The sequence below is a fragment of the Pelmatolapia mariae genome, linkage group LG15, assembly GCF_036321145.2.
Source record: "Pelmatolapia mariae isolate MD_Pm_ZW linkage group LG15, Pm_UMD_F_2, whole genome shotgun sequence".
Taxonomy (NCBI): Eukaryota; Metazoa; Chordata; class Actinopteri; order Cichliformes; family Cichlidae; genus Pelmatolapia; species Pelmatolapia mariae.
The window spans coordinates 37,350,845-37,375,459 of record NC_086240.1 but is presented as its reverse complement, the minus strand read 5'-3'; the positions used below and the strand labels follow the sequence as shown (position 1 = coordinate 37,375,459).

At 39.1% G+C, this 24,615-nt stretch overlaps 2 protein-coding genes across 2 annotated transcripts; both read right to left on the bottom strand.

Annotated features, from left to right (window-relative positions):
- Window positions 1-1,847: 1,847 nt before the first annotated feature.
- LOC134642776 (5-hydroxytryptamine receptor 3A) lies at window positions 1,848-14,593 on the bottom strand. The gene is made up of 9 exons (XM_063494725.1): window positions 14,580-14,593; window positions 5,406-5,553; window positions 5,173-5,217; window positions 4,968-5,077; window positions 4,224-4,393; window positions 3,574-3,734; window positions 2,776-2,986; window positions 2,316-2,606; window positions 1,848-2,065 (listed from the first exon to the last, which is right to left on the bottom strand). Exons 1-9 carry the CDS (start codon window positions 14,591-14,593, stop codon window positions 1,848-1,850), a joined length of 1,368 nt encoding a protein of 455 aa, XP_063350795.1.
- A 1,592-nt stretch (window positions 14,594-16,185) lies between these two features.
- On the bottom strand, window positions 16,186-24,396 carry LOC134642774 (5-hydroxytryptamine receptor 3E). Its single transcript, XM_063494724.1, has 7 exons — window positions 24,328-24,396; window positions 23,949-24,055; window positions 20,035-20,204; window positions 19,758-19,912; window positions 19,070-19,280; window positions 16,541-16,762; window positions 16,186-16,442 (listed from the first exon to the last, which is right to left on the bottom strand). Exons 1-7 carry the CDS (start codon window positions 24,394-24,396, stop codon window positions 16,186-16,188), a joined length of 1,191 nt encoding a protein of 396 aa, XP_063350794.1.
- Window positions 24,397-24,615: the final 219 nt, after the last annotated feature.

The following is a 24,615-nucleotide window of genomic DNA, read 5'->3' as shown; positions in this document are numbered from 1 at the left end:
CCCCGAGCTTTCACTCGGGGAAAGCTCGAGTCATGTTCTTCATGTGCCCACCATTAGAAGCATGCCTATGGAAAAAGTGCGCCGGCACACAGTGCAGTGCGCTTTATAGGTGTTATCGTGCACTTTTCCAGCCAGGTGTTTTCCTTTTCCCATTCCTCCCTGTACTTTTGCAGCCTTTTTTTTCTTTCTCTGAGGGGAACAAACATTGCTGGTCTAATGCTGGGCTTACACTGTGCGATTTTTGGCCCATTTTGAGCCGATTTTTGAGTCGTGCGACCAATTTGGTGATCGGCCCGATTTTGGCCTTCATCGTGCATCGTGTAGTATACGTGGGGTAACGAGAAGCGATTAACACCTCACGACCAGCTCCCGATCATCAATCACTCGTGAGGGTGTCACCGCAGCCGCTCACACTGCTCACGTGCAAACACGTAAACGTTGGTGAAAAAGACGGAGCAGCACGGCTGTGCAGCATGTGATCTGGACACAAGCAGTGGAGGCACAACTTGTAGAACTTTGGAAAGCTCATCCGAGCCTTTTCGATGTGGCCTCACAAAATTATCAGGACCACAACAACCGTGAAAATAGTTGGATTTACATTGCTGCTCAATCACAGCTGCCTGATCAATGTTTTTCATTAGCAATTTAGCAAAGTTGATGGTGGTGGTGTGCGTGTCTGTGTGAGTGAAAGACAGAGAGGGAGAGCGAGCGACAGATTTTCTGTTATAAACTTCATTTTATGGAGGCACAGTGTGAGCACTCAGGTCGCATCAGAGCATCGGGCGGTATAGTGTGAGACCCTGCATCGTGACCTACCAACTTATAACCCCTGCGAGTCAATCGTGCAGTTTGAAAATCGCACAGTGTATGCCCAGCTTTAGGTGTACTGTCATCCGAGACTTGCACCGCAGTGTTGGCGTTTGTTTCCCTGTTGGCCATGCTTCTTGTTGTGGTCATCTGTTGCCTTCCGGTATTTTCTCAGTAAGCGACCTTTCCTCGACCAATGAGATAAGCGGTAATCTGAATTGTCATACTCGAATTGTCATAAGTGTGCTGTCAGCTCATTGGTCACAAAGCAGGAGAGGGGCTGGGAATTATGTTTTCAAACAAAGCGTTAATTCCATTAACATTTATAGACTACTTTTGATTCTCACTGTATTATGGGACAAAGTGCGTCCCTTATTAGCTCAATACGGGACGTGTACTTTTGTTTCTAAATACAGGACGATTCCGTTTTTTAAGGGACGGTTGGCAACCCTACTTATTCTTAATATCAGGTAACAATAACAAATTTTTATTTCCTACTTTTTCTAAAGTAGATTTTCCTCTGTGACTTGTGTCTTTGATTTAAAAAATTCTTTGACAAAATAAAAATAATAAATATATGTGTGTGTGTGTATGGGAGACACCCCCCAACACCCCCCCAAGGGCTGTTGGGGGGGTGTCTCCCTAATTCTGAGGTCTCAAGGTTGGTAAGTATGGCCACAACACCTCACTTTTTTGCCACATGTATCGCAAACCACGTCTCAGCTGTTTGTGGAGGTAAAATACGTCCGCACAATTACACTCAGCCATTGTTGTGAGTGCGCACGCCAAGGGGCTGCGAGACATTTATACAGCCGTATTTCGCACATGACTATGAAAGGCAGAAGAGGAAGTAGTTCCTTTGAATGTAAACAGTTATAGTTTCTTTCCACTGTGTTCCTGTTAATGATAAACTACAAATTTACCCTAAATTACTAAAATATAGATATTTTAATGTGAGAATCGATTCTAGAACATAAATGATTGGTATCGGAGGAATCGATATTTCAGGATCGATCCGCACATCACTAATCAATATTCATTTAGGTTTGAGTGATCCAAATGCACCACATTGTGACAATAACCATAGCATAGCAGCTGATGATCAGTAGATAGATACGAAAGAGCAGGAAGTCAAGGACATATCCTACATGGCACCACTGGTCCAACAGCTGGCTTTCCTTCTGCAGAGAGACGAGGTGGGCACGAAGTTCAGCAAGGTACTGACAGATCTGTTGCAGTTCAGGCAGAGCAGATGTACCTGGCAGAAAAGTGGAGATTAAAAAGTCAAATAAGGAGCACTCCATAATATATTTAACACTACAGATATCATCTTTTAATTTAATACAGAATAGAACATTTGCCCATGTAACCTTTTTTGTATCTGAGTGAACCAAATGATGCCTGCCAGTATGTTTTCTCAAATACTTTCAAGGTCACAAGTTTTTTCAGCACCAATTGGCCAATGGCAGTAATGACAGAGCATTATGTAGGTAGGTAGGTTTGGCTACCGTTACTAACTGGGAGCTGGTCAGGTGCCCGGCTAGCTGGCTGAATGATCCATGGACCAGAACTGCCATTGGAGTTTCCAGGTTTATCCTTCTGTGGTGTAGAAGGCGACTGGCAGCTATCTTCTGGCCAGCGGTAGCAGATGAGGTTTGCTATATGTTTGAGCACAACAACCCTAACCCACTTTGGAACCTCCCGATATTTCAAGGAGTTATGGTGGAGGACGTTGGTAATGATGACTGTTTCCAGTAGACTGATAACCATGAGGGCAAGACACACTGAGAAATAGATACCTAGATTGAAGAATCAAAGGACACACATTAAAGTAGTCATACATTTAACTTTTAAGATGTTGGCTGAGTTGTTTATCAGCACTTTTAACAGGCAGCTAAATTTGGGACCTACAAGCCTTCCAACCATTTTCTTCTACTTATCTATAAGGTGTTTTATAATAGTATGCACCTATGATGGGAGTGCCATTTGCTGTACTTGGCAGCAGGTCGTTCATGATGAGCAGGAAGACTGTGTAGCCCAGGATGAGGGTCATTTTGAAGGAGGCACGGTCGACGCTATGGGGAGGCAGGTAGAAGGACAGGATGTCAATGAGCATGAGGAAAGAGCTTGGGATCAGAAGGTTGACCACGTAGAGCACTGGGCGCCGCTTTACGACCACCTAGTGAACAAGAAAGCACATGCAGTTTAGATGCATCTTCACAGGTGTGACTTCTGTATTCAGAAAAGTGAGTTTTTAATTTTGCATTCACTTTCTGTTGGTTCTTTTTTGGTTTCTATAAACTGATAGATACCCAATTAGTAAATGCTTAATTCTAAAATCTGTTCACCAACTCCTGTTTGGGGATGAGAATGTGCTAAACCATCTGCCTGTTGCAGTTCAAAAAGTTTTTTATAGAAAAAGTAAGAAAGGAAACAGTTAGCTAAAATTCACCTTAAATTGCATCATCTTGCAGATAATCTGTGGTTGAGCAGTAAAGCCTTTTGGATAGTTTTAAAAACAACTTCTGACCTTACCTTAATAATAAGAGACTTAGCTACAGACACTAGAGGTAAACAGCATTAATAAAGCATTAATCAATTTCCCTCGGGATGAATAAAGTATGATCAATCAATCAATCAATCAATAAGTAAGCTTCAGTCCCATTGTTGCTGGCTGTGGAGTCTCTGATGCCCAAATGTTTAGTTTCAGTCTGTTATATCTTTTGATTTAAAAGTTTTGATTCAGTGAAAGTGTGGTTCTCTGACCCAGAAGGTGATGATGTCCCATTCATCGATTCCAAACTTAAGTATGGAGGTCTCTCCCAGTATGTCCACCAGCTCCCACTCTCCACTTGCTTCCAGGTATCGTTTTGAGTTTAGAGACATCTCCTTAAAGGGCAGAGCTGGACTGACCCTCACATCCCGTACTATGTAAGAAAACCACCACAACAATAACAACAGCACAATACACAGGTATACATACAAAAGTAATTTTGTAGTTTGCACACAATGTTCAGTTACACAACATTTCAGTTGTGTAACTGAAATGAAGATATTTGGCTTTCATTTAAGCGGTTTAATAAAGTATTTGATAAACCATTTAGGAAATACAGCCATTTTCAAATTAATTGGAGTCGGTCTCACAGCCGTCACCTAATCTCAACCCAATGGAGAGATTAGGTGATTAGGGAACGTGCTTTTTATTTAGATGGGTTCTGCACTTCAGGCAGTCAGAGAATTTGTACCCCAGTATTAAAAACAATTATTATATTTAAAATGATGTTACTTTGTCCCATTATTATTATTTAGCCACTGAAGATGTGAACTATGTGTAAAATTGGTTGTAATTCCTAAACAGATGATGCAATATTTTTGTTAAACCCTCTGAATTAAAGCTGTAAGCAGCACATTCTTACTGGTGTGCATGTAAGAGCCAAATGTAAATGTGCAGTTCTGCACATCAAAAGGAAAACTGAAGATCTCCAGATTGCAGGATGAGACGAGCCGCAGCATCCTGTCCCAGCGGATGTGACCCGTGTGGTTAACGTAGACGTAAGGACATGCCTGGGAGACATCGTCATCCACACTGGCAGGGTTGGAGGTGGGGAAATTAGCAATTGAACAAAAACAATGACAGAAAACAGAGATAGTATTTAGATTAGTCCCACTGTGAATACATATGCATGAGACAGAATAGAAATATGTTTTGAGGCAGTGTAAAGTAAAAATAGAAATAAATACAAGTACAGTCATTATTTATAACTCCATAGTTTTATAAGTGCCTCTTTAAGTAATTACAGTAATCAAGTACACACAATACTAGGACCATAAGAGGTCTGTATCCATCCTTATTACACCTGTGGTTCCTCCACTGTGACAAGCTAAAATGTCTGTGTGACAAGGTTGATAATGGAGCTGCAGATGACATCTTAGCATATCTTTATGTTTCGTATTTTGTAACTGGACTGCAGGATCTTTGGCTGAGTCCAAGCCTGTTAACAAAAATATCATTTTCAGATCTGTATCAGCATCTCGTGGTTATCACTCTGTACTTATGGCAACTATGCATGTGTTGTTTCGTGCTTACAGGTTCATTTTGCTGAACTGATAAAATGCATAAATGTTATTATTTTAAAAAATGTTTTATTTGAAGTGCTTACAACTCATAAACAATGATATCCGGAGACCAGAGCTCCTTCACAGGTAGAGAAATCTTAGTGACACCATCACACTCCTTCGGATCCCAGACCAGGAACTCATTGTGCCAGTACTGCCACAGAAGTAATGCATTGTTTTTAAATCTCCAATGTAACATTTAAATATTTGAGCAGCTTTTTATAAATTTGGCATTTATTGAGTACTTACCAGTCTCAGCCACAAGAAAGTAGTGAGTATCTGTGTTTTCTCATTCTGAAATACAGTGAATATGAGTAAACTTGTTGTTGACTGGTTCCACTGGATTAGACTTGAATCAGCATTACATATTGTATAAGAATAGGTCTGATGATATGTGGTTTTAGAGAAATTCCCTAAGAAAACTTAAATCTGGATTTTGATGGTCTTGGTGTATTTCTTAAAGTGGTAATAAGGAAACTCACCACACCGAGGACAGCATACAAAGTGAAGGAGATGTTGGCTATGGTGGGATTGCTGAGGTTCACGGCTGGCCTGAAGGGTTGTAGGTCAAAGACAGCCTGCAAGGACTCGTGTGTTGGGCCACTGTGGCCATTTTTACAAGACAGTATACTGTAACATACAGACACTGACCACAGAGAAAATGTATATAACAAAAACAACAAAACACAAAAACAATAAATAAATAAATTTTGCTTTTGTCTTTTTGCCTTTATGGGTTTTTAAAATGTCCTGTGATCTGTTATTGGGACAAATCAATAAAATTCAGTTAACGTTTTATATTATATAGTACATAGAAGGGAGCATTTTACTCTAGTTTTATCCTCACTACACTGACTGCCTGTCCATTTTGTAGTTCATTTTAAAATTATTTGATTTGTTTTTAAAGCCCACCTTAAAGACCCACCTTTTCAGTTTAGCTTTTAACCCAGTATAGAAATGTTAATGGCAAATGCTTGTATTGTCTTTTTAATGTGGGGCTTCTGTATTGTTTACTTTTATTGTATTTTTATTATTTAGATTTTTTCTTATTTTATGTTCAGCACTTTGGCCAGTGCTTGCTGCCAGTGCTTTATAAATAAAGCTGGTTTGGCGTGACTTGGCTAATCATAACAACAGTCATCTCAAAGTAATTTATATTGTAAGGTAAACCCCTAAAATAATGCAGAAAAAGCCCCCCAAAATCAAATGACCCCCTAGGAGCAAGCGCTAGCTGAAAATGGGAAGAAAAATTTATAAATTTAAACAGGAAGAAACCTCTGGCAAAACCAGAGAGGGGCAGTGAGGGACAGTTGACAGTGAGGGAAAGGAGATAAAAGACACACTGTAGACGAGAGGCAGAGACAATAATAATATAATAATAATAATGATTAGATGCAAAGTGACGTATCGAGTGAAACACATAGAGATAACACTGAGATTGACCATAATCTTAAAAGTAGAGCATGTGTCTGTCTTCCAAATGCAAATTTCTGCTTCCACAGAAGAGGAAAGCTAAAAGCTGAAGGCTCTGCCTTACATTCTACTTTTACACAATGAACCACAAGTAAACCAGCAGTCTGAGAGCAAAGTGGTCTACTGGGGTGTCAAGGAACTATGAGGTCTTTAAGATAGGATGGGGCTTGATTATTCTAGACCTTGTATGTGAGAAAGATCTTAAATTTGATTCTGGATTTAACAGGACCCAATGAAGAGAAGCCAATATGAGAGAATTTTGTTCTCTTTCTAGTCCCTGCCAGTCCTCCTGCTGCAGCATTTTGGTTCAACTGAAGTCTTTTTTTTGTATAATTTTTTTTAGCAAATGGTTAAAATTTAATTTGTGAAAATTTTCATGAAGTCATTACTAGTTTAGGTTAAATAAATACTTGGCTCAGCAGTGCTTTGACTGTTTGTGTTGACAAGAAACCCTGTGGTTGTATTTTCTTTTCACAGTGATGAATAGTAAGGTGCTTAAGTTTTACAGAGGACTTTTTTTTTTAATAGAGAAATTCTTTTTCCAGGCTAAATGAACGTCTTCTAAATTTGTGAGATACCTTTTCCAGCTTACAGGTTATCTGCTTTCAGATAACCTGCTTTTGAGTTATACCAGGGAGTCAAGCACTTTTGATTATAGGCTTTATTGCGTATTTTAGGCATATTTAATACATAAGATAGATCGATAATTACAAGTATCAATAGAGATTGAAAATGTGACGTCATTCAGGGGTAAAACCGCAAAGGATTCTGGGAACGAGTGGCAAACGGTACTAGCGCACGCAGGCTTTCACATGAAAACAGTCACACAGCGATAAAAAGAAACACAAAAAATGGCAAGAAGCTGTTGTATTATTAACTGCAATAGCCAGTTGCATGACAGCCACGGGAAGCCGACGGGTAAAGAGATCGGTTGTTATCGGATTACGCCGTGGAAGAGAAATTGTTTAAGCCATGTTTCCGAAGTAACAAAGAGCCGACGGATGGCCTGGATTACAGCTATTCGAAGACCAAATATAACGTTCCAGAACACTCCAGCTCACATGTTAGTCTGTGCCAAGCATTTCCACAAAGGTAAGTCTTCTGTTGTAGTTATTACGTAATTTATCATAACATAATTGTTGATGTAGGTTACAAATAAGTCTTATATTGATTTGAATTGAATTCGTTGCGCTATGCTGCTTTGTTCACTGTGGCTTTGCCTGCTAATGTTTGTTGTGTTTTGTAGGAAAACCAGCCTACAAAATGCTGGAATGCGATCCAGACTGGGCACCCTCTATCAACCTGGGTCATACCGAGTTTAAAGCTGCTACCACAGCGAGATTTGATCGGTTAAGAGAGAGAGCGATATCAAAACAGCCACGAAACGTCCCGCATATATGTGCCCAAGTGTTGTATTGAAGCAATCAAGTGATGAATAACTGTTTTCCAGTATGTTGTTTTGCAATGGTTTTTTTTTGCATTGTTGATTTGTTTTTTACCGAAGCAGCTAATAAAGCATAATGGAATACAATTTTGCCTCTTTCTTGTAAGATTCTATAATAGAATGAAACAATAATGCCAGTTATAAATAAAGACAATAAATTGAATGAATTACGAAACACTCATTTTATTTCTATTAGATCTGAAAATGTTGTGTAATACTACAACCTGAAAAGACAAACAGATGCGTTTGCCTGTACAGGAGATAAAGGAAAAAAAAATTAACAACAGCTGTGAAATGGAATAGTCCAAATCACCAAAGTAAACTGGACCTGGGCTTGTTGCAGGGGTCTGAAGTTACTAAACATTTTGTGAGTGTATGCACTCTCACTTAGGACCATATAATTCTAAATGTGAGTGTGATGAAAGTTGGGCAGCACGCTAACGTCCTTACGCCACTCTGTATGCTCGTATGGGTCTGACCCTTTCACTCCTTTGATTTTTTCCTCGTCCTGTTTTTTTACCTTTTCGTCAGGTCTGTCTTTGTACGGACCTGCCGTGTTCTCCGTCGTTTTGTACACAACTGTTTTTGGGGCAAATAAAATGCAAGTAGGGATTAAAACCACAGAATTAATGATTACCGTGCTGGAAATACTAGCGCTTGATGCAGTGTTTTGATTTTGTTGCCACGGGTACCCACAAAGCAATGCACGAAAGTCACGTGGTCTGTCAATCTCTATAGAAAGTCACATTTGTTTTTGATTGTTAATTGAGTAATTTAAAATATAGGTATTGACTTTTCATTTTTTTTATTTCTTGTATGATAATTCTTCATCTGATGTCTTGTATGAATTGTGAAGGTATAGTTTGAAATACACTAGTTTTTAATTAGATTTTCCAAGCACATTAAGTTGTTGTAGAAAGTTTCAGTATCGATTATATCCTTTAACTTAGTTATAGCACTTTCAAAAAGAGATCTCCTGTAATGAAATGTATTCATTAAAACCCACGTACAACAACGTTTACCAACTTCGGTATGAAAAAAAGCAAGAAATATTTACAACGGTAAAAAACTATGATCCTTGGAGTATTTTTCTCAACATACATATTTATCAAATATTATTTACTACTTGATTCAGCTGAAAGATTATTTATTTTGAATCTAGTATGCTACAGTGAAATAAGCTAAATATCTTTGCACAGTAAAACTGATGTTAACCCGAATCTGATCGATAAAGCCTTTACAATAGTAATTATTAAAATAATAACAGTCATACTTATATTATTTATTTATTTTTTTTTTAAAAAACATCAGTAGTAGATGGAAACCTGCTTTAGTTTAGAAAATAAAGTAGGAAGTGTGTTATCATTACCTGACATTAAGAGTAAGCCTGTTTTGAAGTTGATTCTCTGCTGAGACAGACTCATGCTGAAAGCTGAAGATAGACTAAACTTTCTCCACCACCACCACCTCTTGATAATGTGCAATGAAAAGCTCCTCCTGGTAATACACACACACACACACACACACACACACACACACACACACTTGTTTTTGTCTCTTAAAGAAATATTGTAATGATGAACCTCTGGAGAGTTAGCGCCTCCTTAACTACAACCACCACCTGCCTTACCCAAACAAAATTTCAGTCTTAAACCTTGAATGAAGACTAATAAAAGACCCCATTGTTTAAATCATCAATCTTTTACACATATTTTATAGATACGGTCGCAAAAATGACAGAGTTCACTAAAAAAGAACAACAGAAATAACAAAAAACCCCAATATATGTGCCAGAACTCTGTAATGCTTTCAAACTTTCAGGACCCTTTAATAAGTTTTATTATGCGAACCATCACAATGGCAGATTATTTCAGTAAGTTTGAGGTGACTGAGGCCTCGTGAATAGAGTAAAAAACAAGCAACAAACACACAAACCAAAAAACCCCAACAAAAATAGCAGAAAATAGAAAACTGTGGTATATGCAATGTTTCATAGACACATACAGGGTAGCACAGAACTTGTTTTTCACACCTACAGTAACCATTCACCCATTTTATTTTTCAGCACCTCCACCTGTGGGAGTAGCAGTATTTTCCGATCCCCTTTGTTGTGTACTGTGCAAATGACCCACACAATTATTTTAGGATTTATGCTGTTTTGAAAACCTATGACAGGCTCTGACCTTGATACATAGCTTAAAATGTATGATACTTAAATTGTACATTTTTTCATAAACAAGAACAAGGACTCATGTGAAGATGTCTCCAGGCTGCTTTCATTTAGAGGTTTTGCAATTTATGTTTAAAAACGTGTTTTTAAATCTACAATTTTAAAGCAGGAATTGGTGGTAAAAATTTGGAATTTATTTAACATTTTCTCTAATCCATCAGTGTGTCTTTTAGCTTGAAGAAGCCAAGGCCTATTATCTTCTCATTAGTGATCTTGATTGACTTCAACTGGTAGTTTCTCTTGACCAGCATAAAAAAAGATTTGTTGACAGCTCTCATTGGACTTACCAATACTCATAACAACGAGAAAGTCACTGAAAATTGAAGGAGAAGAACTGTATCGTTACAGTTAAGAAAGTCTCTTGGAGCACTTTTCTAAACAACTGCAGATTCCAGGATAATCAGTTTAAAAACTTGTATGTAAGTATAAGTTATTAGGATATGTCACTGCTTTGCCAAAGTCTGAAAGAAGACCCAAACGGTTGAGAGGAAATTGAGTTGGATGCTCAGGAACAACCCAGGAACCACCAACCTTCCATGAATTAGAACTTGCTGGAACACCATCTGCACTGAAGCTAGTTTTACATGGCCAAAGAATGAAAGTGTGCCAACCCAGAAAGATGCCCCTGCTTCAAAACTCACACCTTCAAGCTTGAATGAAGTTTGCAGCTGCCCACATAGACAAACCAAATGCTTTCTAGAGAGAGGTTTTATGGTCAGAAAAGACAAAGATTGAACTGTTTGGCCTCAATGATAAGACGTATGTTTGGAGTAAAGGTGAGACTTTGAAACCTAAGAACACTGTACCAACGTCAAGCATGGTAACGGTATTATCATGCTCTGGTGCTGTTTTGCTACCAGTAGTGCTTGTGCATAGCACAAATGGATGGAATATTAAAAAAGGAAGTCTACAAAGTCCAAATTATTTAACTTTACTACAAACTCAACAGCTAGATGTTTGCAACACATTTTAATGTTCCCAAAGGATTATGAAAGCTAGCACACATCAAAACTGGTTTTGGAATGGATAAAGCAGGCTAACATGAACCATTTCATGCATGAATTATGACAACGTAAATCAGGATTTTTTTCTTAAGTATTTTTATTCATCTTTAGGCATGAAAAGATAAATAAAAATACTTAAGAAAAAAATCCTGATTCATGTTGTCATAATTCATGCATGACAGGGTTAAATAACAATAATTACAATGAAAAACGTCATACATCTATAATAACATTAAACAACCAGTGGGTGGCAGGGTATGGAGTGACACATCAGTGTCCAATGTAGTGGCTTATGTGCAAGTATACCATCAACACTGACACAAATACAAGAAAACAGCCTTTGAATAGCTGTCTACTGTAGTGACCACTATGCATGAAAGGGTTAAAGCTTGTGCGTCCATGTCAGGAAACTAACCAATACCAAATCTGCCAAAAAGAGTCATCAATTATCTTGCCAGAATTATGCCCAAGGCTTGTTGATGGCTACAAAAAAACATACAAAAAGACATATAACTAAAAATTAGTGGGGATGTCTATATATATCTGACTGTGTGTATACTTTTGAATTGAATTTCTTTGTAATACCAAAGTTCTGTTGTATTGGGATATTAATCAGTGGGACACCAGTAGTGAAATCTTAAATGCTGTTTAAGGTCAAGGTCAAGGTCAAATTTATTTATATAGCACATTTCAAACAGCCAATGCTGCACAAAGTGCTTAACAATATAAAAATGGCATTAAAAAGCAACAATGTAATACAATAATAACAATAAAAAACAATAATAGGACAATAAAAGAATTAAAACAATAACTAAAACTGATTCAAATAAGACCAAAATGCTTGGATCATAGTGTGTTAAAAGCCAGGGCATAAAAATGTGTCTTTAGTAATGATTTAAATTGCTCAAGTGTTTGTGCAGATCTAATATTTAAGGGGAGACTATTCCAGAGTCTGGGACCTGCCACAGAGAAGGATCTATCACCACGGGATTTGAGATAAGTCCGTGGGATGGACAGCATTAATTTTGAGCTAGACCTCATGGTCTTTCCTGGAGCATAGGCAGAGAGGAGCTCAGACAGGTAAGGAGGGGCTCGGGCATTAAGTGACTTAAAAACAAAAAGTAAAACTTTAAATTGGATCCTGTAGGAGACAGGAAGCCAGTGTAAAGAAGCTAAAACTGGGGTTATATGCTCTCTCCGTTTGGTACCAGTTAGCAGGCGAGCAGCTGCATTTTGAACCATCTGAAGACGATGGATGGTGGCCTGATCTAGACCATAATACAATGAATTGCAGTAGTCTAATCTGCAAGTAAGGAAAAGGTGAATAACACACTCAAAGACGTTAGCCGGGAGGTATGGCTTTACCTTGGCTAGCTGTCTTAGCTGAAAAAAGCAGGACTGAACTACTGCACTCACCTGCTTATTCAATTTAAAAGAACCATCAATGTAGACACCGAGGTTTTTTACATGTGTTTTACAATACGAGGAAAGGGCGCCCAGAGTGCTGTCGATATGATTAAAGTTGCCAAAAATGACAACCTCAGTTTTATTTTCATTTCGCTTTAAAAAATTTAATGACAACCACTGTTTGACATCGTCAAGGCAGCGTAATAAGAGCTGGGGATGGTCTGACCCTGCTTTTAAAGGTAGATAAATCTGCAAATCATCAGCAAAACAGTGAGAAGATAGAGCCCAATGGCAACAAATAGAGTGCGAACAGGGCAGGACCCAAAATAGAGCCTTGAGGTACACCGTATTTAAGAGGGGCTGTTTTGGAGTTGTGGGGGCCCATATTGACATGAAAGGACCTTTCTGACAAATAGGACCGAAACCACTGTAGGGCAGATCCTTTTAGGCCAGCATGAAATTCTAGCCGTGATAACAGGATGTCATGGTCGACCGTGTCAAAAGCTGCTGACAAGTCCAACAATAAAAGGGCAGCAGGGCTGCCAGAGTCCAGAGTTAAAAGAATATCATTAAAAATCCTTAAAAGTGCCGTCTCAGTGCTATGTAGTGATTTAAAACCAGATTGAAATTTTTCAGAAATCATATTAAAATCAAGGTGGGCCTGCAACTGTAGGTAGACCACTTTCTCCAAGACTTTAGATAGAAATGGAAGCTTTGAGATTGGCCTGTAGTTGGACAGAACAGTTGGGTCCAGGTTTTGTTTTTTAAGAAGAGGCTGAACTATAGCTTGTTTAAAGCATGATGGGACGCAGCCTGTAGCAAGGGACATATTAATTAATCTCAGGATAAAAGGCCCAACAGTATTAAAAGTGCTTTTAAGCAAGCTTGGAGGGAGACAATCAGAAGGGCAGTGTGATGATCTAAGGTTACTAACTACCGCAGTCAAGTCATTAAGGGAGACGGGATCAAACTGCTCTAAGACAGCTGAGCACACAGGAGAAAGACTCGGATCTGAAGCAGCAGACGACAAGACAAGAGCCCTAATCGATAGAATCTTGTCATTAAAAAATGCTAAAAAATCATCGCACATACTTGGTGAAGAAATGACTCCAGCATTATCACGTGAACTAAGAAAGCGGTTAAGGACATTAAAAAGTACCTGAGGCCTGTGACTGTTTACTGACACTAAATTTGAGACAAACTTTGTCTTTGCAGTTTTTACAGCTTCTTGGTAAGCAGAAAGACGAGTCCTTAAAATCTGTAGGGAAACGTGCAATCTGTCCTTTTTCCATCTCCTTTCGGCGCGTCTGTAGTCACGTCTGAGGGAGCGCGTATGTTCGTTCAACCATGGCTCTGATAAATGTTTAGCGCGCACAGTCCTTAGCGGAGCAATAGAGTCCAAGATATCAGTGCAGGTAGAATGAAGAATGTCCGAAAGGTCCTCAACACTTTTACAGTTGGAGTTAATTATTCCAGAATCCATAAAGGCAGCAGAAAAAGCGGGCGCTGTTAGAGCGTTAAGCGCTCGCTTTTTGCGCGCTGGAGCGTACGGCTTATCTACCGAGCAGCGCAGTGTTAGAGTGAACAACACAGGAAGATGATCGGAGATGCGCAACTCGGATACTTCAGTGATACACACATCCAGCCCGTGGGAGAGCACCAAGTCCAGTGTGTGACCTCTTTCATGCGTGGGACCGGTAACCCACTGGGTCAAGTTAAAAGAGTCAATAATATTTAAAAAGTCCTTGACCAAAGGTTTAGAGTCACAGCAGACATGGATGTTAAAATCACCAAGGATTAAAAAACTGTCGAAATTAAGAACAATTCCAGCCATAAAACCTGAAAACTCTTTGATAAAATCCTTATTAAACTTGGGAGGACGGTATATGAGGGCACACAGCAAAGGCGCAGCAGAGTTTAGGTGTAGCTCAAACAGCTGGAGTTCAAAACTAGAAAATGAGTCGTGCTGTAATGTTTGATGGCAATGAAATCGAGCGTTGAACACGGTGGCTAAGCCTCCCCCCCCTACCAGAGGGCCGAGGGAGACTGAAGAATGAGAAATTAGGAGGAACCAGTTCCGAAAAAGCTACAGACTCACCGGGTTGAAGCCATGTTTCTGTCAGAAACAGAAAGTCCAACTGTTGTGACTTTAGGAAGTCATTTAATACAAACGTCTTGTTTGCTAATGATCTTACATTTAGTAAAGCCATTTGGAGAGCGTAGATCCTAACATCAGATGTTCCAGCTCGGTTAAGTGTGCGAAGATTTCTGTGGTCCACACCGCATCCACGGGTCCGAGGTCGCTTAGGGAAATAGAAAGCTGAGAGCGGGGGATCAAGTGTCGTGGGAGCTCCAGGGACAACAGGCAGGATCCATCTAAAGATGCACTCTGCTGGTCCAGTAGTTCCACGAGAAGCACGGAGAAGAGCTCGGACTTTGATGAGTGTACCTGCCCGCTTTCCTCGTTTCCTTGGGCGCTTCTTCCAGGAAGTGGTGTAGGAGTGTTGGCACAAATAAACCGGAATATAGGGCTCAAAAAGTGGTGGAGGAGGCCCATAATCATCTCCTGTCTCCGTTTGTTTAAGAGCCAGGTCATACGATGCTTTGATTTCTAAGAGTAACTGGCGATTGTACACACGCAGAGCGAGGGCATTTTGGGATAAAATAGAAAAGGATAAGGCTAGCGAAAGCCAAAGCAAAGCTAGCAGAGTTGACTGACGTTTAATCAATTACTCCATCCATTTGTGTATTTTAAACAGGGTTGAGAAGACAGGCTTCAATACACTTCCATAACTCAACCAAACAAAAGAAAACACCAACAATATGAGCAAGTATTCCACTTTTTCATCTCAGTTGCTTGACAGCTTTTTTATTATTATGTCATAATAATATAATGACATTCTAGTAATGCTATACTTTTAAAGTCAAGGTCTTTTTAATTCTAAGATTAAAGTAAGACAGCCGTTTACCACTAACTTTTGAATTAAACACAAAATAACAAACGACAAAGAAATTGTGAGGAAAACCTTTAATATTTTCATACAGATACAAAACAAAAGATCATACAACTTACACAAGATCAGAAATTCTTAATAGTTTTTAAAGGTAAAGGCAACAAGTAATTGATACTTAACACATAAAATATTAATTTTTGTCAAACGATATTTAGCTGTTTGTAAGTCACCCCGTATATATTAGCAGCTTAATTTATGCCAGCTTCGGTCTTTCTACCCTTTGTAACTGAAATATGTCATGGACCTGGATCTTTGACCCAGTATTTTCAGCTTTTCATTTTGGACCTTTTGTTACTTTTGATTTTGAGAGATGGCGTTATTCTTATGGTGTTTTGTTTCTGGTGTTATTTCCTGTGCTTCCAATAATTAGTTCTTTGTGAAATTATGTTAATTCTCTTCCCAGTCTCGTCTGTGTCTCGTCCTCAGTGTTTCTTTTGGAAGTCAGTTTTGATTCCATGTTTGTCTACCTTTCTGCCTCCCAAGTATCCATTTAGTTCTGTGAAGTTCATTAGTCTTAGTCCTGGTCTCAGTGTTTGTTACTTCCTAATTTATTTTGAAAGTCTCTTATCCCATGTGTGTTATGTTCAGTTTTGCTTTCCCTGTCTCATTGTGGGTGTGATGTTAAATATTATTTGAAAACTAAAAGTTAATTGAAAAAGTTTAAAGAACAGACAAGCTAAAAAAGTTAGGTTAGGCTGCATTGTATGAAACCACCCAGATAATGATGATGGTAATGAAGCTGACTGTTATGAAGATGATGTAAAGGATGAACAGCAGGCGGTCTATGATTAAACCTATCTGGATCCATTCCTCTGTGCTCAAGCTTTTGCTCAGATGCTGCTCCACCTGAAGGCGGATGGCCTGGAGGACTCTGCCCAGGCTCCTCAGCTCTTGCAGGGTTTTGTCCTCACTCAGTGGCCCCTTCTGCTCCAGAGTCTTGGATTCCTCTGTCACTGGAGAGGAGACTGGCATTTTGTATTGCAGAGAAAACAACAGAGAAGATTATGTCAGCTTTGGCATTTTTTAAGAACTTGCTCATCCTGACCTTCTATCCTACCTTTTGTGACCGGATTTTGGATCACTGTGTCATTTCGATCTCTGGGCTTTGGAGGAAGGCATACTAGTCGACCCAGGATTTTAAGAAAAAGCACTCTGATCCAGCGAGGAGCTCGAGAATAGTGAGAGGAACCGCAGAGGAAGTTTGTAATGACGATAGTTTCCAATAGACTGCCCACCATCATAGCCAGGCACATAGACAGGAAAACATCTAATAACAATAATAATAATAGTAGAGAAATAATTTATGTCAATATTTTATGGACAAATACAAGTTAAATCCAGACAAAAACATTTAAAACTTAAAAAAGTTTTAAATGTCGTTGCCCACCTCTCAATTTTAAATACACGTAGACATTGAGGGCTAGCAGGAGGGGCTATGCGCTTACCTGCTGCTCCATGCCCTCCTGGGTTTTAAATGCATCTTAGAACACACATACATCAACACTACATATGAGCGGGTGGAGGGAGGTTTGGAGTCTTCTCACACCCCCGGTCTCTGCGGCCTGCTGGAGCGGGGGGGCTAGGAGGAGGAGTTGGCCGTCCGACTGGGGTCTGGAATGTGGGGCCTCCCTGTCGGGGCGGTCTGCTTCTCCCCACCGCAGGGAAAAGGGTAACACCACCTGGGTCTGGGTGCAGTTTCCCCCTCCAGGGGCAAGGGTACCTAGACCCGGTTCTTAGAGTACGCTTGGGGAGTGTGATTGTGTGTACAGTGTCTCTTTATGTCTGTCTTCACGTTGATTGAGTGTGGAGTAATTGCTTATGAGAGCATGAGGGTGGGAATGGATGTTTGTATCTGTGTGTGCCTTGTATCTGTCTGTGTCTATATGTCAGGTTGGGTATCAGACGCCACCTCTCTGGGGACATCTCAGGCCCTCCAAGGTTTGGAGGCCTATCTCCCCCCACCACTTCCCCTGCCGGTGGCGGACGCCCTCAGACATCAGTGCGTTGGTTGGTCTTTGTGTCCGGGGATGGGCGTCCAGGTACACACCGGCTCACTCCTTGGTGGCTGCTTATCGGGGCCTGGGGCTCGCTCTGGCCACTTCGGGGATGGGGTGCCCTCGGCCTCTCGGCCTGGGGCTCGGTCACTCAGGCACAGCTGGCTGCCGGCGGCGCTCACGGGCACATCACTGCAACCCCCCCTGGCTTCTGCTCCGCGGCTGCTGAGTGACCCCTCATCTGGGGCTCTCCTCAGCTCTTTCTGGGATAGTGGCGCGGCTGCCCCTCTGTTGGTCTTCCTTGGTCTCTTGTGTTCTGGGGGCCTCTGGATGTCTGGAGTTTTGATCTCCTCCATACCTGCTTCATGCCCTGGAGGACGGAGCAGTGGCTCCCCACACCCTCTAGCAGATCATTACATGAAGGAACCTTTTAAAAACAAGCGCGTTCATGCTCACAGGTGTACACACGGGTGCTCACACACACAAACTACACCCTTTTTGGCTCCTACCTCAAAGCACACTGTGCGCTGTTGATCTTACGTGCTGCATAATAATGTTTAATATTTAGTATTTACTGTCATATTCCCATATATCATTGTGATGTTGTTTATTCTATTACTCTCGTTTTCTTCTGCTTGTTTTCTTTTTTCTTTCTCAACAGGTGATCCAGGTGATCGATATATGTATTTTTTGTCTACTTATTCTGTTGGTTTTTGTTTTTTGCCCTTTTTCCCCATCCCTCTTCTCAGCTGTTTTTCTTTCCCTCTTTCTTTCTCCCCTTTCTTTCCCCCAGTCAAGTCTGTCCCGTATTCAGCAAGTGAAAATAAAATAAACAATAAAAGGTGAATCAAATAGACCATTACGGCAAGGCTGGGATGGTCCATTTGGTAAAGTAAATCCGTTGGGCATCTTTCTTCGCCTTTAGACAATAATTCTGATGGCAAAAGAGCCAAACGGGACAGGCAAAAAAATAAAAAATAAATAAATAAATAAAACTTAAAAAAGGACATGGAGCTGGAGGGAGACAGAGAGAGATACATTCCTTCAGTTTACTGTAAAGAGTGTTGCATAACGTATAATTTTTCTATCAAGCTCTGATGACCAATGTTTAATTGTAGGGATGTGTGCAACTATTTGATTAGACAATTGATTTTCAGTATTGTCACTAATTGATACCGGACGTACTAGTTGTTTAATCTCATTATTAACATTTTAATTGATGCCTAATGTCGGTAAATTGTTGTGTCCAAAATGTTATGGAACCACGTGCCACCAGATGGAGCATTGTTGATTTAATCTCGCGACTGGCCTGGGAATACCTCAATCTTTCCATGGATAAGCAGGCAGCTGGTGAGAGGGAGGTCTGGGTTTCCTTGCTTAGGCTGCTGTCCATTTTACCTGACTTTTGGTAAGTTAAAGAAAATGGCTGGATGATTTATTGTTTGGAGAGAAAAGACTTTATCCTCACAAACGTTCCAAACAAGTCATCCATCCACTTTGTATTTGTATACCCTTTGTATTTTGGGCCAAAGACTAACATTGGGAATAAATGTATACCAATCAAGACAATGTAAACTTACTTATGAGAGGTATGGCATTTCCAGTGACAGGCAGCAGGTCATTCATTATGAGCAGGAAGACGGTGTAGCCCAGGATTAGTGTCATCTTGAATGAAGACCGGTCAGTATCATTGGGAGGTAAGATGAAGCTGAAGAGGTCCACAGTGATGAGGAAGCAGCTAGGGAGCAGGAGGTTCGCTACGTACAGCATGGCGTGGCGCCGCAATGAGATCTGCAGCAAAGAGAGAATTTAACTAATCTCACATAGTTCTTTGTGCTTTGATTATACAGTACCTCATACATATACAATAGTTAAATGATAAGGCCCATAAATTTGCAGATATAACTTAATTGTGAAATGGTTTCCCCATCTTAACTGTGTGAAACAAAGACTTTCAATCTGTTTACTGTGGTAGAGAAGTAGTTATGATCAGAATACTTGGCAGCAGGTAATGAAGTTTCTTTTCATTAGTAATTAAACAATTGAACTACAATTAAACTGCAACTACACACCCAAATTCTTTATATACATGAAGCAATATATCCTAGTTTCCTATCAAATATAGAAACAATAGAGTCAAATGGTAATAAAGAGAAAACTCTTGTTTCTGATGACTTCCTGAAAGAATTTGTCTTCTGTTTTCTTATAGTATGAATAACTAAATCATACAATAACATTACATTTTTACAGTGCAATACAGTTTCTTACATAGAAGCGAATTTCATCGTAAGTTCTAGATGGTGTTATGTATTTCTCTGCTGCAATTCCAATTAATTCCCATTCACCCATAGTTGCCATCTTTGATTTAGAGTATTCAAACATCCTCTCTGCAGTCCCTGTCAGGTGAAGCTGCAGAGCACTACCTGCATGGAAAACAGTCAAAATCAGATAAAACCACATACATATAAATAAAACAACAGCTTTAAAAACTAAACCACTCAATTCACCAGGACTGCTCGTGATACATCCTCATGGTCACACTTACTCTTGAGTGTGTATGAGTTGAATGATAAAGTGCAGTTCTGAATGTCAAATGGAAACAAGTAGATGTCAAGCCTGCAGGAGGTGATGGCTTTGATAGGCTGTGAATCACTCACAGTACCATCAGAAAGCAGGTAGGCATATTGCACCTTTGGAGCTGTGTTTTCATCCATGCTGGAGGAAGATAAAAGACATTAATTGAAGTCAGATATCTATATGGAAGAAATGGAAAATGTATGGAGAAATAGCTTAAAGTGACTGTAGCCTATGTTGATTTTCACCAGAAGGGATAACCTGGTAACTGCAGATGATAGTAGATTATAGATTTGAGACAATTAAAGTGCAGCCTAATAATAGGTGACTTCTTATTGTTAAATTATCTGCTTCTTTCTGTCTGCTGAATATTATACACTCTAAAAACTAAAACTGACATTTACTTAAAATTTTTGAGGCAACACTTTTACACTTAAAAATATTGAGTAGATTAAAAACCAGTCAAATCTGTTCAATATACTTGATCAATTTAAAGCTTAAACATATTAAGTTGAAATGAATAATTGTAGTTGTTACACAAACATGAAAAAATTGAGTAAATAACACTGACATGCTTGGTCAATGTAACTGAAATATAGATGGTCAGTTAATCCAAAATTTTGTTCCATTTACTTAATATTGTAAACTGAATGTAATCAAAATTGTACTTAATATTAAATATGATAAATGGCCTGTATTTGTATAGCGCTTTACTTAGTCCCAATGGACCCCAAAGCGCTTTACACTACATGCAGTGATCCTGAATGTGTGTGTGAATCATTCAGTCATTCACACACACACACATTGGTGATGGCATGGTACATTGCAACCACAGCTGCCCTGGGGTGCACTGACAGAGGCAAGGCTGCCAGACACTGGCGCCACCAGGCCCTCTGACCACCACCAGTAGGCAGTTGGCAACCAGTAGGCAACCGAGACTGTTGGCTCTCGAACCGGCAACCTTCCGATTACAAGACAAACTGCCAACTCTTGAGCCACGATCGGCCCCTAAGTCTAAAAAACCAAACAAACTAATATGTGTGTTTATGAAAATTAAATTTTCGTTTGGAAAAATGTTTAACATGTGGTCATTTTTCCTACATGTATTATGAAACACACATATTAGTTTGTTGGCATGGCAATAACTCGAAAATGGCAATAACTCGAAATTAACAAGCACTAAAAAGATAAGAGCCTTTTCCCTTTTAGCTCAAAGCCTTACATACTTGAAGGATAAATGGCAAACCAGGAGAGCAAACACAAAAGCTCAGAGTATTTAAAAAACAAAATGAACAAAACAATGAAAAAGGCTCATGGTAGTCAATTACTCTACGTTATCGTGTTTTACTTACACTTTTCAGTTGTAGTTGCTGACAATAAATAATATTGATTTGAATAATTAATAATTTTAGAACAAGATACTGATGAGTATAGATACCTATTTCTCAAATATTTTGATTCAATTTTAAACAAAAATATTAAGTACATGCAAAGAAGGTATCCTGTGAACCACATACTGAATTTTTTGTCTGAGATAAATGTAAATAAATACCTTAATTTAACACAAACATATACGTTAACATTTTAGACATTTATTTCAACTTATCAAACTCAAATAATTACTAAAAGGATATTCATAGATTTTATCAGGCTCATCTAACTTATATTTATAGTGATATTTACTAAGCCTCTGAATTACTTTTTAGTAGTGATGGGATTTCCGGCTCTTTTTAGAGAACGGGCTCTTTCGGCTCGACTCACTAAAAAGAGCCGGCTCTTTTGGCTCAGGTTGTTTTGTTGCTTTAATTAATTTATTATTAACAATACTATAAAATTATGCACAAAAGGAATTACTAATGTAAAAAAAGTGGTTTTATTTATATATGTTTATATATAAATATATACAGTGGCCCCTTGAGACACGTACAAACTCCAAAAAGCACGTACAAACTCTAAAACACATTTCTAGCGTTAACTGAACTTCCAAAACAGAGCTACCTAGATCACTTAAATTACACAATTGAAAGCATATGTGTATTGTTTGTGTATTTATACACAAGCGCTCATATATATTCAAATAATTTAAAAAAAAAGTTCATTTACCTCTTACTACCACACACCGGTCGTTGGTACTTGCTGGCTTGTGTAGCCTCTAGGTAACAAAAGCTCAACACTGCGCCTAGCATCCTGGAGCACTTCTGTTGTCTTTTGTACATGTTTTGGAATTTTTATGTGCTTCTTAGGCTACGTCCACACGTACACGGGTATTGTTGAAAACAGAGATTTTCCGTTTTCGTTTTAAAAAATAATCCCGTCCACATGTAAACGCAGAAATGAAGGAAAACGCTGCTAGGAGCATGCCAAAGCAACAGGTGCCGATTTATTCCTAAACGTGTAGAAATGTTGGCCAATCAGAAGTCTAGAAGCCTCGGTGGGAGATAGTAAACAAAGATGGGGCGTAGAAGCAGAACCGAGTCGTATGTGTGGAGGAACAGTAACTGTGTGTGTATATGTAAGCATTTAAACACTGCAGAGAGTACAATTAACAGTAACAGTATTGTAGAAATTCATTTCACCGAAACAAAACGTGGCGCACAGTGTGACGTCAAAAAAGGCACACATCTTTGACGCTGCGTTTTCTCCGTTTTCCTCATCCACGCGTAATGCAAAAACGGAGTTTTCGAAAATATCCACCCCGACAGGCATTTTTAGAAATCTCCATTTTCAGTGACCGAAAACGCCGTTTACGTGTTGACAAAAGGTGCAAACGCATAGAAAAATCTCCGTTTTCAAAAATACCCGGGTACGTGTGGATGTAGTTTGAGTTTTTATGTGTTTTGGAGTTTTTACGTGCTTCTGAGTTTTTACGTGTTTTGGAGTAAAAGCAATGGGTTTTCCATTTTTCCCTCATTCCATTTTTGCTTCAGGGTTTGTATGTGTTTTGAAGTTTGTACGTGCTGCTTTGTCTCTAGGGGCCACCGTAAATATACTTTTATTTAGTCACTCCACATAAAATGTAATAAATAAATCATATAATACAAAAACCAACTAGTCACTGTTCAACTTTTAACTATTTAAATTTTCAGCTTTTGCTTTTAAACAAATTTAAAATGAAACAACACAAAACACTGCAAACCACAACACAATTAAATATAAATTAAGATATGAAAAAGAAGATGCATATTCTCTGTCATATGGGCCTGCATGAATAAACTTTCTGAATCCTTTATCATCCGCAACTGAAAATAGTTGTGGATGATTACTATACCTTTTTAATGTGACGTTGTTGTCCCTGGCTCTCTTTCTCTCTCTCTCCCTCCTCTGTTCCTGTGCTACTGCGAGTGTAACTACCGCCCCTCCCCCCTCTGCCCAGCGCAAAGCACAAGGCTCGCGTGCGGAATGAAGCGGAAAAAAGGGCGAGAGAGAGGGTGAGAGAAAGAAAAAAAAAAACCACGGCTCGCGATAAGGAGCCGGCTAGCGTCGTTCACTTCAAAGAGTCGGCTCTAAGACCCATTTCGTTCGCGAACGACCCATCACTACTTTTTAGAGTGTAGGAGGCAGATGAAAAGGATTACACCTTCATATAGTTGATAGCAGTGTTACCAAGCCACTCTATTATCCTGTGCATACTATTATAATTCTTTTTCTTTCTTTTTTTTTACATTTAAACCAACTGGAGTCACAACCCCAAAATTTTCTGACAACATAATACACATAATCTGTACCTTTGTACTTTCATCTGTATGCACCTTATCCATTTTTTCTTTCCTACTTAGCAGAGTTAGCTCTTTATTGGCTAATGATGCTTCAGGGCTAGTTCTCAAGATACAAATACATAAAAACGAAACTGATCATAATCTGTGAATTTTTGAAGTTAGGACTTACAATTCATTGATTATAATATCTGGTACCCAGAGATTTGTCCTTGGAACAGACACCCGACTAGTTCCACACTCTTCCGGGTCCCACTTGGTAAATTCATTTTTCCATGTCTGCAACAAAGAAACCCCAGAGTCTGACACCGTCCTTCTTCTTTTTAACTGTCTCTCTGTATTATTGTACGGTCTTTACAATATAAAGAAACTTGAGGCGACTATTGTTGTGATTTGGGGGTATATAAATAAAACTGAACTAAACTGAAAGTCACTATTGGATTTGACTTTCTACTGCTATTACACTGCTCCACACTGTGATCTCTAAAAACAATTTTATGGATAGAAATCAGCATTATTGCTTGAAAACTTACTATGAAGAAACTACTTACAACATCTTGCCAGAGAAATGTTTTGAGGAGTTGCGCTTTCTCATTCTGAAAAAGAAGATTTTTATCCATAACTGGGTAGTTTTACTGAACCTTAATGTCTCTAGAACACATGCTGAACTGAATCATTCATTTGTCTTTAATTATTGATGTTCAGATGTATTATACTTATTCATTTTGATTTAAAACTCAAATAAAAAATATGTGGAATGAGAGGGAGACAACATTTTTGTTAAAAAAAAGCCTCTCATGCAAAATTGCTTTTGACCATTTTATGCTCTTTATCTTGTA

What these genes read in the sequence shown, in the direction of transcription:
- LOC134642776 (XM_063494725.1), bottom strand. An exon ending in CTTTCTTGTGGCTGAGACTG is followed by an intron (nt 5,078 to 5,172) that starts GTAAGTACTCAA and finishes CTTCTGTGGCAG; the next exon opens with TACTGGCACAATGAGTTCCT. An exon ending in GGGACATCATCACCTTCTGG is followed by an intron (nt 2,987 to 3,573) that starts GTCAGAGAACCA and finishes CTTGTTCACTAG; the next exon opens with GTGGTCGTAAAGCGGCGCCC.
- LOC134642774 (XM_063494724.1), bottom strand. Translation starts at nt 24,396, where the DNA reads ATGGATAAAAATCTTCTTTTTCAGAATGAGAAAGCGCAACTCCTCAAA. An exon ending in CAACTCATACACACTCAAGA is followed by an intron (nt 19,913 to 20,034) that starts GTAAGTGTGACC and finishes TTTTCCATGCAG; the next exon opens with GTAGTGCTCTGCAGCTTCAC. An exon ending in ACGATGAAATTCGCTTCTAT is followed by an intron (nt 19,281 to 19,757) that starts GTAAGAAACTGT and finishes TCTTTGCTGCAG; the next exon opens with ATCTCATTGCGGCGCCACGC.